The sequence below is a fragment of the Stegostoma tigrinum genome, chromosome 10 (genome assembly GCF_030684315.1).
Source record: "Stegostoma tigrinum isolate sSteTig4 chromosome 10, sSteTig4.hap1, whole genome shotgun sequence".
Taxonomy (NCBI): domain Eukaryota; kingdom Metazoa; phylum Chordata; class Chondrichthyes; order Orectolobiformes; family Stegostomatidae; genus Stegostoma; species Stegostoma tigrinum.
The window spans coordinates 17,133,037-17,147,137 of NC_081363.1; the positions used below are offsets into that span (position 1 = coordinate 17,133,037).

The 14,101-nt window shown below is 41.6% G+C and overlaps 1 protein-coding gene across 3 annotated transcripts in view; it reads right to left on the reverse strand.

The window, feature by feature from the left end:
• The window catches only part of arel1 (apoptosis resistant E3 ubiquitin protein ligase 1), a 78,931-nt gene that overhangs the window by 31,858 nt on the left and 32,972 nt on the right, over nucleotides 1-14,101 (reverse strand). For all 3 annotated transcript variants that reach the window (XM_048537006.2, XM_059649040.1, XM_048537005.2), the window contains exons 9-10: nucleotides 10,915-11,095; nucleotides 6,022-6,272 (exon numbers count right to left, since the gene is read on the reverse strand). In XM_048537006.2, coding sequence (XP_048392963.1) covers nucleotides 6,022-6,272; nucleotides 10,915-11,095 — 432 coding nt within the window. The remainder of the gene's footprint in view (nucleotides 1-6,021; nucleotides 6,273-10,914; nucleotides 11,096-14,101) is intronic.

Consider the following 14,101-nt stretch of genomic DNA (forward strand, 5'->3'; position numbering starts at 1 on the left):
AACTCACATCCACAAGAGGCTAATGACAAACAGCTAGGAGAACTCACTAGATGGCAGTTAACATCAATGTAACTACCTCCTAACACGGGACCAAATGTTTGAGAGGGGAAAGAGAGAAAACTGTCAAAAAAAAATTCAGAAAAGTAACTCTGCTCAGCTTTTCAAATGAATAAGTGTGTCTTGATTGAAGATGGGTCTTATGCATACGTTTTTTTGAATCTGAACAGCTGAAGAAAAAATAACAATGCAGAAAGCCTGATCTTCTTTACACCAATGGAGCACAATCCAGCTAATGATTTCTAGGAAAGCCACATATTAAGCACACACATTAAGAGGTTTTTACAATGTTGAATATTGAGTTTCAGTGTGTATAACTGAAGCATATCTTCCTTCTTTTTAGTTTACAGTTCCTAATGAAATAAAGGACACCAATCATTAGATTTCTTGATTGTTATAAGTGTAATATTTCCAAATTTTCAGATGATACAAAGCTACACCAGAATTTTTATTCTGAGAAAGATGCAAGACATATCCTGGAGGATTTGGACAGATTTTAAAATTGGAAGATGGAATATAAGTGTGGAACAATGTGAGGTTATGCACTTTGGCAGGAAGAACAAATGTGCAGAATATTTCTTAAATGGTCAGAAGTTAGAAACTGCAGATGAGGAAAGCAACTTGGGTGTTTTTGTCAACAAGGCACTGAAGGCTCACACGTAGCCAGTTATTAGGAAGTCCAATGGCTTTTACCATTAAAGAATTTGAGTACAGGAATCGTGAACTCTTGCTTCAATTGTATAGTAGCTTGGTTAGTGTGCCCCTGGAGTATTGTGTGCAGTTTTAATCTACTTATTTCAGAAGATATTACTGCCATAGAGGGAATGCCACCAAGATTCACCTGTTGTTCCTGGGATGACAGGACTGTCCTGAGGAGCGGTAGGCAAACTGGGCCTGTATTCTCTAGAATTCTAAAGAATAGAGATGATCTTATTGAAACCTACAAACTACTGAACAGTATAGATAGGGTAGATGCAGGCAAGAAGTTTCCCACAACTGTGGAGTCTATATCCTGGAGGAACAAGTTAAAACTAAGGAAGATGCTTCTGAAGTCCGAGATTAGGAGAATTTCTTTTACTCGGCAAATGGTGAATCTTTGGAATTCCCTACCCCACAGGAAGCTGTGGAAATTCAGTCTTTGAGTACCTTTAAAGCAAGGTCAGATAAACTTTTGATCAATGACATAAAAGGGTCATAGGTATAGTGTGGGGAAAAACCATTGAAGTGTTCGACCAGCCATGATCATATTAAATGGCAGAGCAGGCATAATGGGCCTATCTAATCCTATTCCTATGTGCCCACATACTAATTTTTGTGACTTGCACTAGATGACCTAAACCCCTCTGTACTCATTCTCCATTTATGTAATGGCCTGGTTTTTCATTCTTCCTGTCAAAGTGAATAACTTCATGTTTTGTTACATTAAACTCCATCTGGCAGATCAGTGCCCACTCAACCTCTCTATCCCTCAATAACCTCCAAAGCTTCTTGCTTACCTACCCAGATGTTATCTATGAAATGGCTACCATGCTGTCATTCTCCTAATCTAAGTTATTGATGTAATTTGCAACTAGCTAAGGATTCAACACAGCCCTGCAGGGCTCTGCACATAGCACTCTACCAATCAGACAAAAGACCCATTTATACATTCTTAGTTTACTGCTAGGCCAGCCAATCTCCTTTCCATGCTAATATTTCATTCCTCACACCATGAGATTTTATTTTCCACAATTACTTGTAAAACAGCAAATTATCAAATATCTCCAGGAAATCCAAGTACAGTACTTCTACAGGTTCCTTTTTATTCACATTACTCCTTCAAAGATATTCAATAAGTTGGTTAAACATGAACCTGTAGACCATTCCCAATAACGACTTCCTTCCCATGCTATTCCTCATTTCCATCCTGATCTCCAGAACCAAGGTCATCTCTAACTGTTGCACAAAGGTGGCATTTGATATACACCCATCTTTATCTAGCTCCCCATATTTCTTGAATGTCCCATACCTCTCAATATTTAGGACACAAATCTTCATCATCCTGGATCCATATCTCCAGTACAGAAATTGGATTCTTTTTGTTTTCAATATGGGCTATCAATTTGTTATGCTACAGGCATTCAGATTCTACATATTTAGCCTTTAGATTTGTCCTTTAGTTATATTTGTAAAATCTTGATTGTTAAGTCTATTCTTATTGTTTTCCTCTCTGCTCCTTCCTGTCATTCTTTGACCCACATTTCCTGTGTTACTATTTTCCTCCTTTCCCTTGTCTCCACTTTTTGATACTTTACAACTTTCCACATTTCATCCCTTGCCCCCACTATGTAGTTTAAAACCCTTCCTATTTAACAACTTTTGCAGTTCACAAGAATACTTGCCCCAACATACTTGGGTGTAAACCATCCCAATGGCACAGCCCCCAGTTTCCCAGTACTGTGGCCAGTGAGCCCATGAGCCAGAGCCCGTTTCTTCCATTCCATCTTTGAGTTATATATTTATTGCTCTAATTTTATGCACCGTATGCCAATTTGCACACCAATAATCCACAAATTATAGCCTTGGAGGGTCTGCTTTTTAAATTAGTGCATAGCTCAATTTCCAGGGTGGCTCAGTGGTTAGCACTGCTGCCTCACAAAGCCAGGGAGCTGGGTTCGATTCTGCCCTCAGGTGACTGTCTGTATGGAAAATGCAGGATTACAAGGATAGAGTAGGGGTGTGGGTGAGGGTGGGATGCTTTTTGGAGGGTCAGTGTTGACATGGCCTGAAAGGCCTGCTTCCACACTACAGGGATTCTATGATTCTGTGCATAATCCCCTTCCTAGTCTACCTATGACGTTGGTTCATTGTGGACAATGGATAACTTGACCCACCTCTTTTCACTGCAAGCTCCTTTCTGTGCACCAGCATGCTTGACATCTATCATTGGAAAGTTTTACAATCAAATCATTGATATTATAGTTGGGGATGTACTGTTAGTAAATTATATTTAACCAATTTATTGGAGCCCTTTGAGAAGTAAAACGTGCTGAAAACAAAGGAAAATGTCGTTGTTCAGTGCTTTAATTTCCAGAAGTCATTTGACAAGGTGCCACACAAAAAGGTAATCATGCAAAGTAGGAGCTGACATATTAGCATGAATTGAAGACAGGTTGCCTACTTAAAAAAAAAATGCATAAATGGACATTTTTCTGATTGGCAGGATGTGGTGAGCAGAGCCCCACCGGAGTTTTAGCTCAGGCTTCAGCTTTTGAACAATTAGCATTAATCACTTAGAAACAGATCCTTCGGGCCAACTCATGCAACCCAAATTGAACTAGTCCTACTTGCCTGTATTTGACCCATATCCCTCTAAGCCTTTCCTACCCACATGTCCAAACGTCTTTTAAATGTTTCAACTGTATCCGTCCGTACCACTTCCTCTGGTAGAGTCAAGACAAGGTCCCAGATTGGCAGATGACACAAACACAGTGAGAAAAGAATGTTGCAGAGAGGACACAAATGAGTTGTGAATGGACATGGGCTGGGTTCAAGTCCCACCTGCTTCAGGGACGTATCATAAAATCCCTGAATAGGTTGATTAAAAATAACTTCAAGTAGGATGAGCAAGGGGCAAAAATCTGGCAGATGACATATAATGAGGGAAAGTGCAAAGTTGTTCATTTTGGCAGGAAGAATAATAAAACAGAATATTATTTAAAGTGAAAATGAGTGTAAAATTCCAAGGTGCAGCAGGATCTTGGTGCTTTAGTATGAGTCACAGAACGTTAGGATACAAGTGCAACAAAAAGTTAGGAAGGCTAATGGGATGCCATCCTTTGTTACAAGAAAAATTGAGCCAATAAGTATGGTGTTATATTTCAATTCCATAGGGCATTGTTGATAGAGCATCTTGAATATCCTTGCAGTTTTGATAGTCTTCTTGGAAGGAGGGTGTAAAGGCTTTGGAGACAATTCAGATGAAGTTTACTAGATTGATATTTGGGACGAGTGGGATATTTTATATGGAAATATTAGATAGGTTGGGCTTGCTTCTGAATGAAAACTGAAAGAACTTCAGATGCTGTAAATCAAAAAATCCAAAACTGCTGGAAAAGCTCAGATCTGGCGACATCTGTGGAGTGAAATCAGAGTTCATGTTTCAGGTCCAGTGACCCGTCCTCAGAACGCAGTTAATTCCGATTTCTTTTCATAGATACTGCAAGACCGGCTGAGCTTTTCCAAAAATCTCTTTTTTTTGTTTCTAGGCTTATTTCAAATGGATTTCGAAAGACTGAGGATGACTTGATTGAAGCAGAAAAGATCCTAAACCTTCTCAACAAAGTAGATGCGGAAAGGGATGCTTCCTCTTGTGAGTGAGTGAGACCGCCCGAAATTAGAGGGCACCATTGAAAGATTAAGCAAACTGCATCCATTTACCATCATCGATTTACAGCATCCTAGGTGGGAAGGAAGCATCACCTTATAGTATCATTGATTATGCTGTATCTTTCAGCGCCATTCAACAATACTTATAATACACTTCCCTCCAGCCCCACTTCACCCAGCACTTTTCCCTGCAACCATAGGAAGGGTTACACCTGCCCCTACACCTCCCCCCTCATGCCCATCCCAGGCCCCAAGATGACTTTGCACATCAAGCAGATGTTTACCTGCACATCTGCTAATGTGGTATATTGCATCCACTGTTCCAGTTGTGGCCTCCTCTACATCGGGGAAACCAAGTGGAGATGAGGGGACCACTTTGCAGAACACCCATATGCTCGGTTCGCACTAAACAACTGTACCTCCCAGTCGCGAACCATTTCGACTACCCCTTCCCATACCACAGACGACATGTCCATCCGGGGCCTCGTGCAGTGCCGTAATGATGCTACCCAAAGGTTGCAGGAACAGTAACTCATATTCCGCTTGGGAACCCTGCAGCCCAATGCTATCAATGTAGACTTCACAAGATTCAAGATCTCCCCTCCCCCCTACCACATCCCAAAATCAGCCCAGCTTGTCCATGCCTCCCTAGCCTTTCCTTCCTCCCACCTCAAACCCCACACTCATCCTTTACCTGTCTGTCCTCCCTGGACTAACCTATCCCCTCCTGAACTCACCACCTACACTCACTTTTACTGGCTCCATCCCTGCCTCTTTGACTGATCGGTCTCCTTGCCACCTATCTTCTCGTCTATCCATTTTCTATCTGCCTCCCTCTCTCTCTCCCTATTTATTTCAGATCCCCCTTCCCCTCCCCCATTTCTGGAGGGGGGTTCTAGGCCCTACACCTTGTTATCTCAGATTCTCCAGTGTCTGCAGTTCCTACTATCGATGTAATATATAAAACTTTTTTTTCCTAAATCGATTACTCCTATCTAGCTCAGGATCCACTGACAGGAACCATTATGACTGAAACCCTTGCATGGGCCACTAAGGTGGTAAAAAGAAGCGCATCCACCCTCCAGAGCTCACTGAGATCGCCAGAGATTTTGTTTTTTTAAAACATTCATTCACGGGGCACAGGTGTCACTAGCTAAGCCAGCATTTATCACCAATTCTTAATTGCTCAGAGGGCAGTTAAGACTCAACCACCGTGCTGAGGTCTGGAGTCACACGCAGGTTGGACCAGGTAAGACAATAGTTTCTTTCCCTAAAAAGGAAATTAGAGAACCAAATGGTTTGCTGGTAGTCTACACTCACTAACAGTAGAGCAAAGGCAGTAAAGAATCAATAACATGACAATTCAGTGGCTAAACTGCGCTCTCTATAGGCACCACATCTCACTTTTCCTGCGACAGGCAGAATTGCATAGAAACAGAAAAATGTTAGGCTTCCACTTTAATGTCTTCCAATGCCAACTTACCAGCCTTCCTTCCATCCCACGCTAAAAGACCAGTAATGCTTATCCTTTCAAGTTTTTACTGTAATATAATAACTTTCATGAAATTATTTATAATGTCATAGGCGCTTTCATACCTTTGGTGAAATGTAACAATAGACCTTCTTGGGTTTTTTCACTTTCTCAGTTGTCTGGTTTTCCTGATCCAAATCTTTCTCATCTTCTTCATCCGTATTGGTTGATGGGTGCCGACCCACGCTCGAAGGTGATATTGGTGGCAACTGCCACTGAGAGTTTGCATAATTTGCTGTGCTATATAAGTATGCTTCAAAATAAACACTAGTTCCTGGAGTTGAGACGTTCTTTTCTACTGTGTTCTTCTCATTTTCTATTAAGGCAAATAGCGAATACACACAATTATTTCTACTTGAAACAATTCAGTCAGGAGCACGGGTTGCTTTAGGTCAGTTTTAATCACATTTTATGTCAACCGCTGCACTTGCAAGCACAGTCTCTCTCAAACCTGCAACAAAGAATGATGTAACGCAAGTCTATTTATATGATTCCCCTGACAGTGAACTCAGGTATTCACTTCACAGTTATCGTAGCTGCTGGTTCCAATAGGAGGACGAACAAAATTACAACTTTATCTCAACACTGTTCCCTTCTCTTACAATCCAGACAGCATGCTGAGTTTCAATAAGTATCACTGCCTGATACTGAAATGCTATTCTGACAGGCTGGTCTGACGTGTAATTACAGCAACAATAAGCATTACGTAGCACAATTGTTAGAAACCTTGTTTTTTTAAAAATCATTTTTGGTTTAAAATGTGAGCTAAGTGTTGAAGGTGACCTTTGAACTGTGAGCAGCAGTTCAAGAACACAAACTTAAGAACACAACTGTTGCTTGTTTACAGGATCTGGCCTGAAAATTAATTGCAGGTTCATTCTTACATAAAGAACACTGTGGGCCTTTCAGCTCTGGAGATGCATTACACTCGTGTCTTGCCAGACCCTCTAACACACAGAGAATGTTGAAAAAACAAATAAATTTTTGAAACTGCTTTTAATAACGAGGATTATGGCTATAAAAACTACAGAACAGAAATTTGATTGATCCCTGGTTATCCTCCCATTATCAACGTATTAAAAATTCAGAGAATAGAATACCAGTTACAAGAATTAAGTGAATATTCCACAGATCCTACTGGAAGCTATTTGCAGTAATGTGTATATTTAGAAATCAAGCAAGATACAATCCCATATGCCTACGATACTACACATCATTGAAGTTGCTTAAATGAACTGGCCAGTTAAATCTATCATTCAGTGGTGAGTGGAGTTCCACAGGGCTCTGTCCTTGGGCCTCTACTGTTTGTAATTTTTATTAATGACTTGGACGAGGGAATTGAAGGATGGGTCAGCAAGTTTGCAGACGACACAAAGATCGGAGGTGTCGTTGACAGTGTAGAGGGCTGTTGTAGGCTGCAGCGGGACATTGACAGGGTGCAGAGATGGGCTGAGAGGTGGCAGATGGAGTTCAACCTGGATAAATGCGAGGTGATGCATTTTGGAAGGTCGAATTTGAAAGCTGAGTACAGGATTAAGGATAGGATTCTTGGCAGCGTGGAGGAACAGAGGGATCTTGGTGTGCAGATACATAGATCCCTTAAAATGGCCACCCAAGTGGACAGGGTTGTTAAGAAAGCATATGGTGTTTTGGCTTTCATTAACAGGGGGATTGAGTTTAAGAGTCGTGAGATCTTGCTGCAGCTCTATAAAACTTTGGTTAGACCGCACTTGGAATACTGCGTCCAGTTCTGGGCGCCCTATTATAGGAAAGATGTGGATGCTTTGGAGAGGGTTCAGAGGAGGTTTACCAGGATGCTGCCTGGACTGGAGGGCTTATCTTATGAAGAGAGGTTGACTGAGCTCGGTCTCTTTTCATTGGAGAAAAGGAGGAGGAGAGGGGACCTAATTGAGGTATACAAGATAATGAGAGGCATAGATAGAGTTGATAGCCAGAGACTATTTCCCAGGGCAGAAATGGCTAGCACGAGGGGTCATAGTTTTAAGCTGGTTGGTGGAAAGTATAGAGGGGATGTCAGAGGCAGGTTCTTTACGCAGAGAGTTGTGAGAGCATGGAATGCGTTGCCAGCAGCAGTTGTGGAAGCAAGGTCATTGGGGTCATTTAAGAGACTGCTGGACATGTATATGGTCACAGAAATTTGAGGGTGCATACATGAGGATCAATGGTCGGCACAACATTGTGGGCTGAAGGGCCTGTTCTGTGCTGTACTGTTCTATGTTCTATTTTTCTTCTAACATATCCCTAAACAGTGTCTGTCTGTATGAGAGTGGAAAACTAGAATCAAAGAAAATTGAGTTTGAATCATAAACAGTTAGTTTACCTTTGCTCAGCTAAAGCTATTGAATTAGTAATATATTGTTCACTGTTTAGTTTAGGCTGCAAACTTGGTGTCTGGTATTAGTTATTCAAAAAGTCTGATTAGAAGCCATCGTGGCAAGTCTGAGAGATTACTTTTGAAGTGTTGTGAATACAGGGATGGGGAGGCTAGTTTGATTTGATTGTCTGCCTCCGGTGTTCTAACACAATGCCTTCAGGTTCTTTGCATTTACATGGTCAAAAGTTACTGGACTCCAGGCCACAAGAGGAGATAATAGGATGAACGGCTGGGTCATAGTGGGAAGAGCTTTTTAAAAGTGAAAAAAAAAAGAAATTAAAGCAAACATTTAGGAGAAAAATTCCAGAGATTAGAACCTTTGCAACTGAAGGAACATAGGAACAGGAACAAGCCACACGGTCCCTCAAGGCAATTCATCATTCAAATAAGATAAATCGCTGATGTATAACCTTAATCCCCTATAGCTTATCTTTGACCTATGCCACTTAAAATCCCTGTTTAACAAAAATCTGTCGATCTTAGATTTAAAATTAATTTGAGCATCTGTTATCGAATGACTTTTACAGAAGACAGTTCTACACTGCTACCATTCTTTCCAAGCATAAATGTACTCTAATTTAACTTCTAATTTTTAGACCATGCCCCCTCTTAGAGGCTGCCCATGAGAAATATTTGTTTTCTCTCGCATACATCCCAAATTTTTTTCAAAATGTTCTACAACCTTCTAGAATCTAAGAACACAATATTGGCTTGAAATCTAACCATTGGAGTCCAGATGTCATTCAAATAAATCTACAGAGCACTCCTTCCAATCTCAATTGGTACCAAGAACCACTTACAATGGTCTTCCATAGCCTCTAGCTTGTATTTTAGTCCACTAGCTAAAAGACCAGCACTCCAATAAACTTAGCAATTTGTTTCTGCATTTGCACATGACATTTTTATGATTGGCCTACAAGGGGTCAAAATCTGTTTGGTCTTCTTTACTTTTCATCATTTAGAAACACCTTGTTCTATCCTTTTTAGGTCCAAAGTGGATGACCTCATATTCACCAACACTGAAATCCATTTGCTGCCGTTTTGTGCAGTTATCGCAATCAATATTGCTGTGTAATTTTACAGTTTCATCCACACCGTCTACAATACTACCTATATTTGTGACGTGGCTTTCTATCACATCACTCAAGTTACTATGTGCTGAATATTAAGGCCCCAAACAGGTCCTTGAGAGATTTCATCCTGCCAATTAATGTTCCTGCTCATTATTTTTAGTTTCAACTTCATTCGCTCAGCCATTTTATGAATACAGTGAATAAATTTATCTTCAGCTACATGAGTTTCAGTTTTATTTCAAAGCCTCCATACCCTTAATAAAATGCCTTCTCAAAGGCTGTATAAAAATCTCATCTGTAGACCTGGGAATTCTTCATTAATTAAGGCACAGTTGCCTGTGTGAATAAATGTGAAGCAATGTGATTAACACCTTGAATGGATGAGTTGCCTTGAAGAAAGGTCAGACATGCGGTAGGCTTGTAGTTGCTGGAGTTTAGAAGAGTAAGAAGGTATTTAATTGAAACAGAAGATGCAGAATGGTCTGACAGGGTGCCTGTGGAAAGGATATTTCTTCTTGTGGAAGAATATAGAATTAGGTTCATTGGTGCCAGTTAATAATCAGTTAAGACAGAGATAAGGAGATTCTTTTCCTAAGAAAGTCACATATCTTTACAATGCTCTCTCTCAAAAGACAATGCAAGTTGTGCCCTTGAACATTAAGGCACAAGTAGATAGATTCTTAATAAACAAGGGATGAAAAGTTAACCAGGGAATGTGAAGTAATCAGATCAGAAATGTTACTGAATGGCAGAAAAAGGTCCAAGTGCTATCCTCCTACTACTAATTTGTAAGCATTTTTGATGAGATATAGGAGGGTGGCCTGGTGGCTCAGTTGTTAGCACTGCTGCCTCACAACACCAGGGACTAGGGTTAGATTCTACCCTCGGGCGACTGTCTGTGTGGAGTTTGTACATTCTCCCCATATCCATGTGGGTTTCCTCTGGTTTTCTCCCACAGTCCAACAAAATGCAGGCTAGGTGGACTGGCCGTGCTAAATTGCCCATAATGTTCAGGGATGGATAGATTAAGGGGATGGGTCTGGGTCTGATGCTCTCTGAGGGTCGGTGTGGACTTGTTGAGCCAAAGGTCCTGTTTCCATACTGTGGATTCTATGTAAGGACCAGGTTATGACTAGATAGATTGAGAATAGTACCAACTAAGAGGAATCCTACCATCTAGATGATGGAGGAGAAGTGCTAGAGGAAGATGAGGTGTTTGGTCCTATCAAAGGTTGCAGGCAAATCAAGTAATATGACAAGGGATGTTTTCTATGATCATAGTCACACTGGATTCCAATTGTGATATTGGTTCAGACAGTAACTCTACAGAGAAGTAAAGTTCAATTGGGCTCAATCAGGCTTCGCATTGCAAGAAATAAAAGAGTACAGAAATTTCAGAAATGGCAAGATCTCAAGAAGAAAGGAAGTTTGGAAATGGGGGAGCAGTTTGAAAGGTCCAAGCTAGATTACAAAATTTTAGCTCTACTCACCGCTGAGAACAATGATGTCAAACACCCCATTACCAATCAATTGGTCCCAGTAGGTGACAGATGCTCGAAAACAACCTTTTTTCCACAATGTCAAGTTCAGAAGCACTAGGCACATGATCTTATTCGAGGAAATGGTTTTATGAAACAAAACATCTGACATTTCATTTTCAGGGCCACCAAGCTGAAATTCAAGTGAATGATAACAGTAATCAGCTACAGGCTAAAAAGGCAAGTTATGCTATTTAAAAGGTTGTTTCACAATATTGGCATAAGTATTTAAAAGTTCCCAGACATAGGTGGCACATTGTATCCAATCCATTATGCTGTGTACAATTACACCAATGACCTGTTACATTGCTGGCATAATTGATTTCAGCAGCTTTGCTATGGGCAATGCAGACTGGGAGCCAGACTCTTCCTAAAGGGAGAGAAGATAAATGGAAGGAGAGTCACTGTGCTCATGTTGCAAATCTCAGGTTTATTGTACAACAAAATCAGAGCAGTTCCCCACATATTCTCTCCCTTTTAATTGTGTATGACTGGAACAGCATGGGTGCAATTCAACTGTCTGACAAAGGGAGAAAATAGCTTATAAATAAATTCATCATTCTGAAACTCATAAAATGACCCACTAATGACAAATTCTTACACTTAAAGACTTTACAATTACAAGTTAGAAGGACTTTCAGATTTTCTTTCCTTATTTTTACTTTATTTGAACCTTGCACTCCTGGGGCAACGATTTTTTGATTCAAGCCTTCTGCCAAAAAAGAATGCGAAAGCAGCTTAAGGTCTAATGCAGTTTTAATATGATCTGCTTTTATGCCAAGGACAATCTCCAAAGACCTCAATTTTCAACAGTTTGCTTGAATCTGTGTCCTATAACCTTTATGCAGGACAATGGCAGTACAACGTACCAGCCTGTCACCTGGAAGTTTGCAATTTCTTAAACATGTAATATTCTGCACTTTCAATACAGGAATTGAGAAGCATCACCCGTCAGTATGCGCATTTGGGGATATCACTAGTTCAGACGCCTAATCCAATGTTTTGAAATAAACACAGTAAGCAGACAAAAGTTCTGAGGAGTCATACTAGACTCAAAACATTAAGTCTCTCTTCACAGATGCTGCCAGAGTTTCTCAAATTCTATCTTGAAAATTTCCAGCCTTTTGTACTCATTGAATATTTTGCCTCAATCAATTTTTGAAACATGGCTGCTCTGCTAATTAAAGCAGTAATGTTGTGCTGTTTCTAAAAAGGTGAGTTTTAAAAGTTAGAAACTTGCCAGCACATATGTTATTTAAACTGCAGAAACCAAATATCTCTTTGGGTTAGATTCAATGAAACATTCCAACACTCTAATCTTAAATTTGCTTTGCTATGGTGCTGTAATTTATCCAACATTCTACTCTTCAAGGGCACTCATTTAAAAAAAATCTAAACCCTTATGAGGCTATCTGGTGAAATATGGTGTCTTTGGGCCAGAAGCTCGAGGTTCGAGAATTGGACTCAATAGCCAAGATGGCGCATTTGTAACACAGCCAAACAGGTCAAGTAACAACCTGCAAACCTTTTCCATCATACACCAGAGATAGGGAGTATGAATGGGAGGAATTCCTCGTCAATTGTGTAACAGAAGGAAGGCTGGAGCCTTTTCCATCACTACCTAAGAGCCCCAGCCTATAATACTGCAACATACATGTAAAAACCATGTTGCTACAGCAGCTCTGACTGAGTGAAACGCATCATATCACTGCCACATTATGGATTCTCTTGCGATGAACAGTACAGCAAAAGTTAGAGCAGTAAAAATGGAAAAATAACTTATTTTCAAGAACAAAGATAACAGGAACTGCAAATGCTGGAGAATCCGAGATAACAAAGTGTGGAGCTAGAAGAACACAGCATCTTAGGAGCACAAAAGCTGACGTTTCAGGCCTAGACCCTTCATCAGAAAAGGGGGACGGGGAGAGGTTTCTGAAATAAATAGGGAGAGAGGGGGAGGCGGACCAAAGATGGATAGGGCAGAAGATAGGTGGAGAGGAGAGTATAGGTGGGGAGGTAGCCTTCGCCTCCACCACATCTGCTTCCAGGATGAGGCATTCCACTCCCGTAAATCCCAGATGTCCAAGTTCTTCAAGGACCACAACAACCCCCTCCAGCAGTGGTCGAGAACACCCTCAACCGTGTCTCCCGCATTTCCCACAACTCATCTGTCACACCCTGTCCCCACAATAACCACCAAAAGAGAAACCCCCTCATCCTCACATATCACCCCACCAGCCTCCGGATACAACGCATCATCCTCCGACACTTCCACCATCTACAATCCGACCCTACCAAAGACATTTTTCCATCCCCACCCTTGTCTGCCTTCCGAAGAGGCCACTCTGTGCAGGGCTTCCTTGTCCGCTCCAAACTCCCCTCCAACTCCACCCTTTCCCATGCAACCGCAGAAAGTGCTACACATACCCCGACACCACCTCCCTCACCCCCATCCCAGGCCCCAAGATGACTTTCCACATCAAGCAGGTGTTCACCTGCACATCTGCCAATGTGGTATACTGCATCCGCTGTACCTGGTATGGCCTCCTCTACATTGGGGAAACCAAACGGAGGCTTGGGGACCGCTTTGCAGAACACCTCCGCTCAGTTCGCAATAAACAACGGCACCTCCCAGTCGCAAACCATTTTAACTCCCCACCCCCATTCCTTAGACAACATGTCCATCCTGGGCCTCCTGCAGTGCCATAACGATGCCACCCGAAAGTTGCAGGAACAGCACCTCATATTCCACTTGGGAACCCTGCAGCCCAATGGTATCAATGTGGATGGATTTCACAAGCTTCAAAATCTCCCCTCCCCCCACTGCATCCCAAAACCAGCCCAGCTCAGCCCCACCTCCCTAATCTGTTCTTCCTCTCACCTATCCCCTTTTCCCACCTCAAGCCACACCTCCATTTCCTACCTACTAACCTCATCCCGCCCCCTTGACCTGTCCGTCCTTCCCAGACTGACCTATCTCTTCCCTACCTCCCCACCTATCTTCTCTATCTAACTTCGGTCCGCATCCCTCTCTCTCCCTATTTATTTCAGGACCCTCTCCCCATCCCCCTTTTCTGATGAAGGGTCTAAGCCTGAAACATCAGCTTTTGTAGTCTTAAGATGCTGCTTGGCCTCCTGT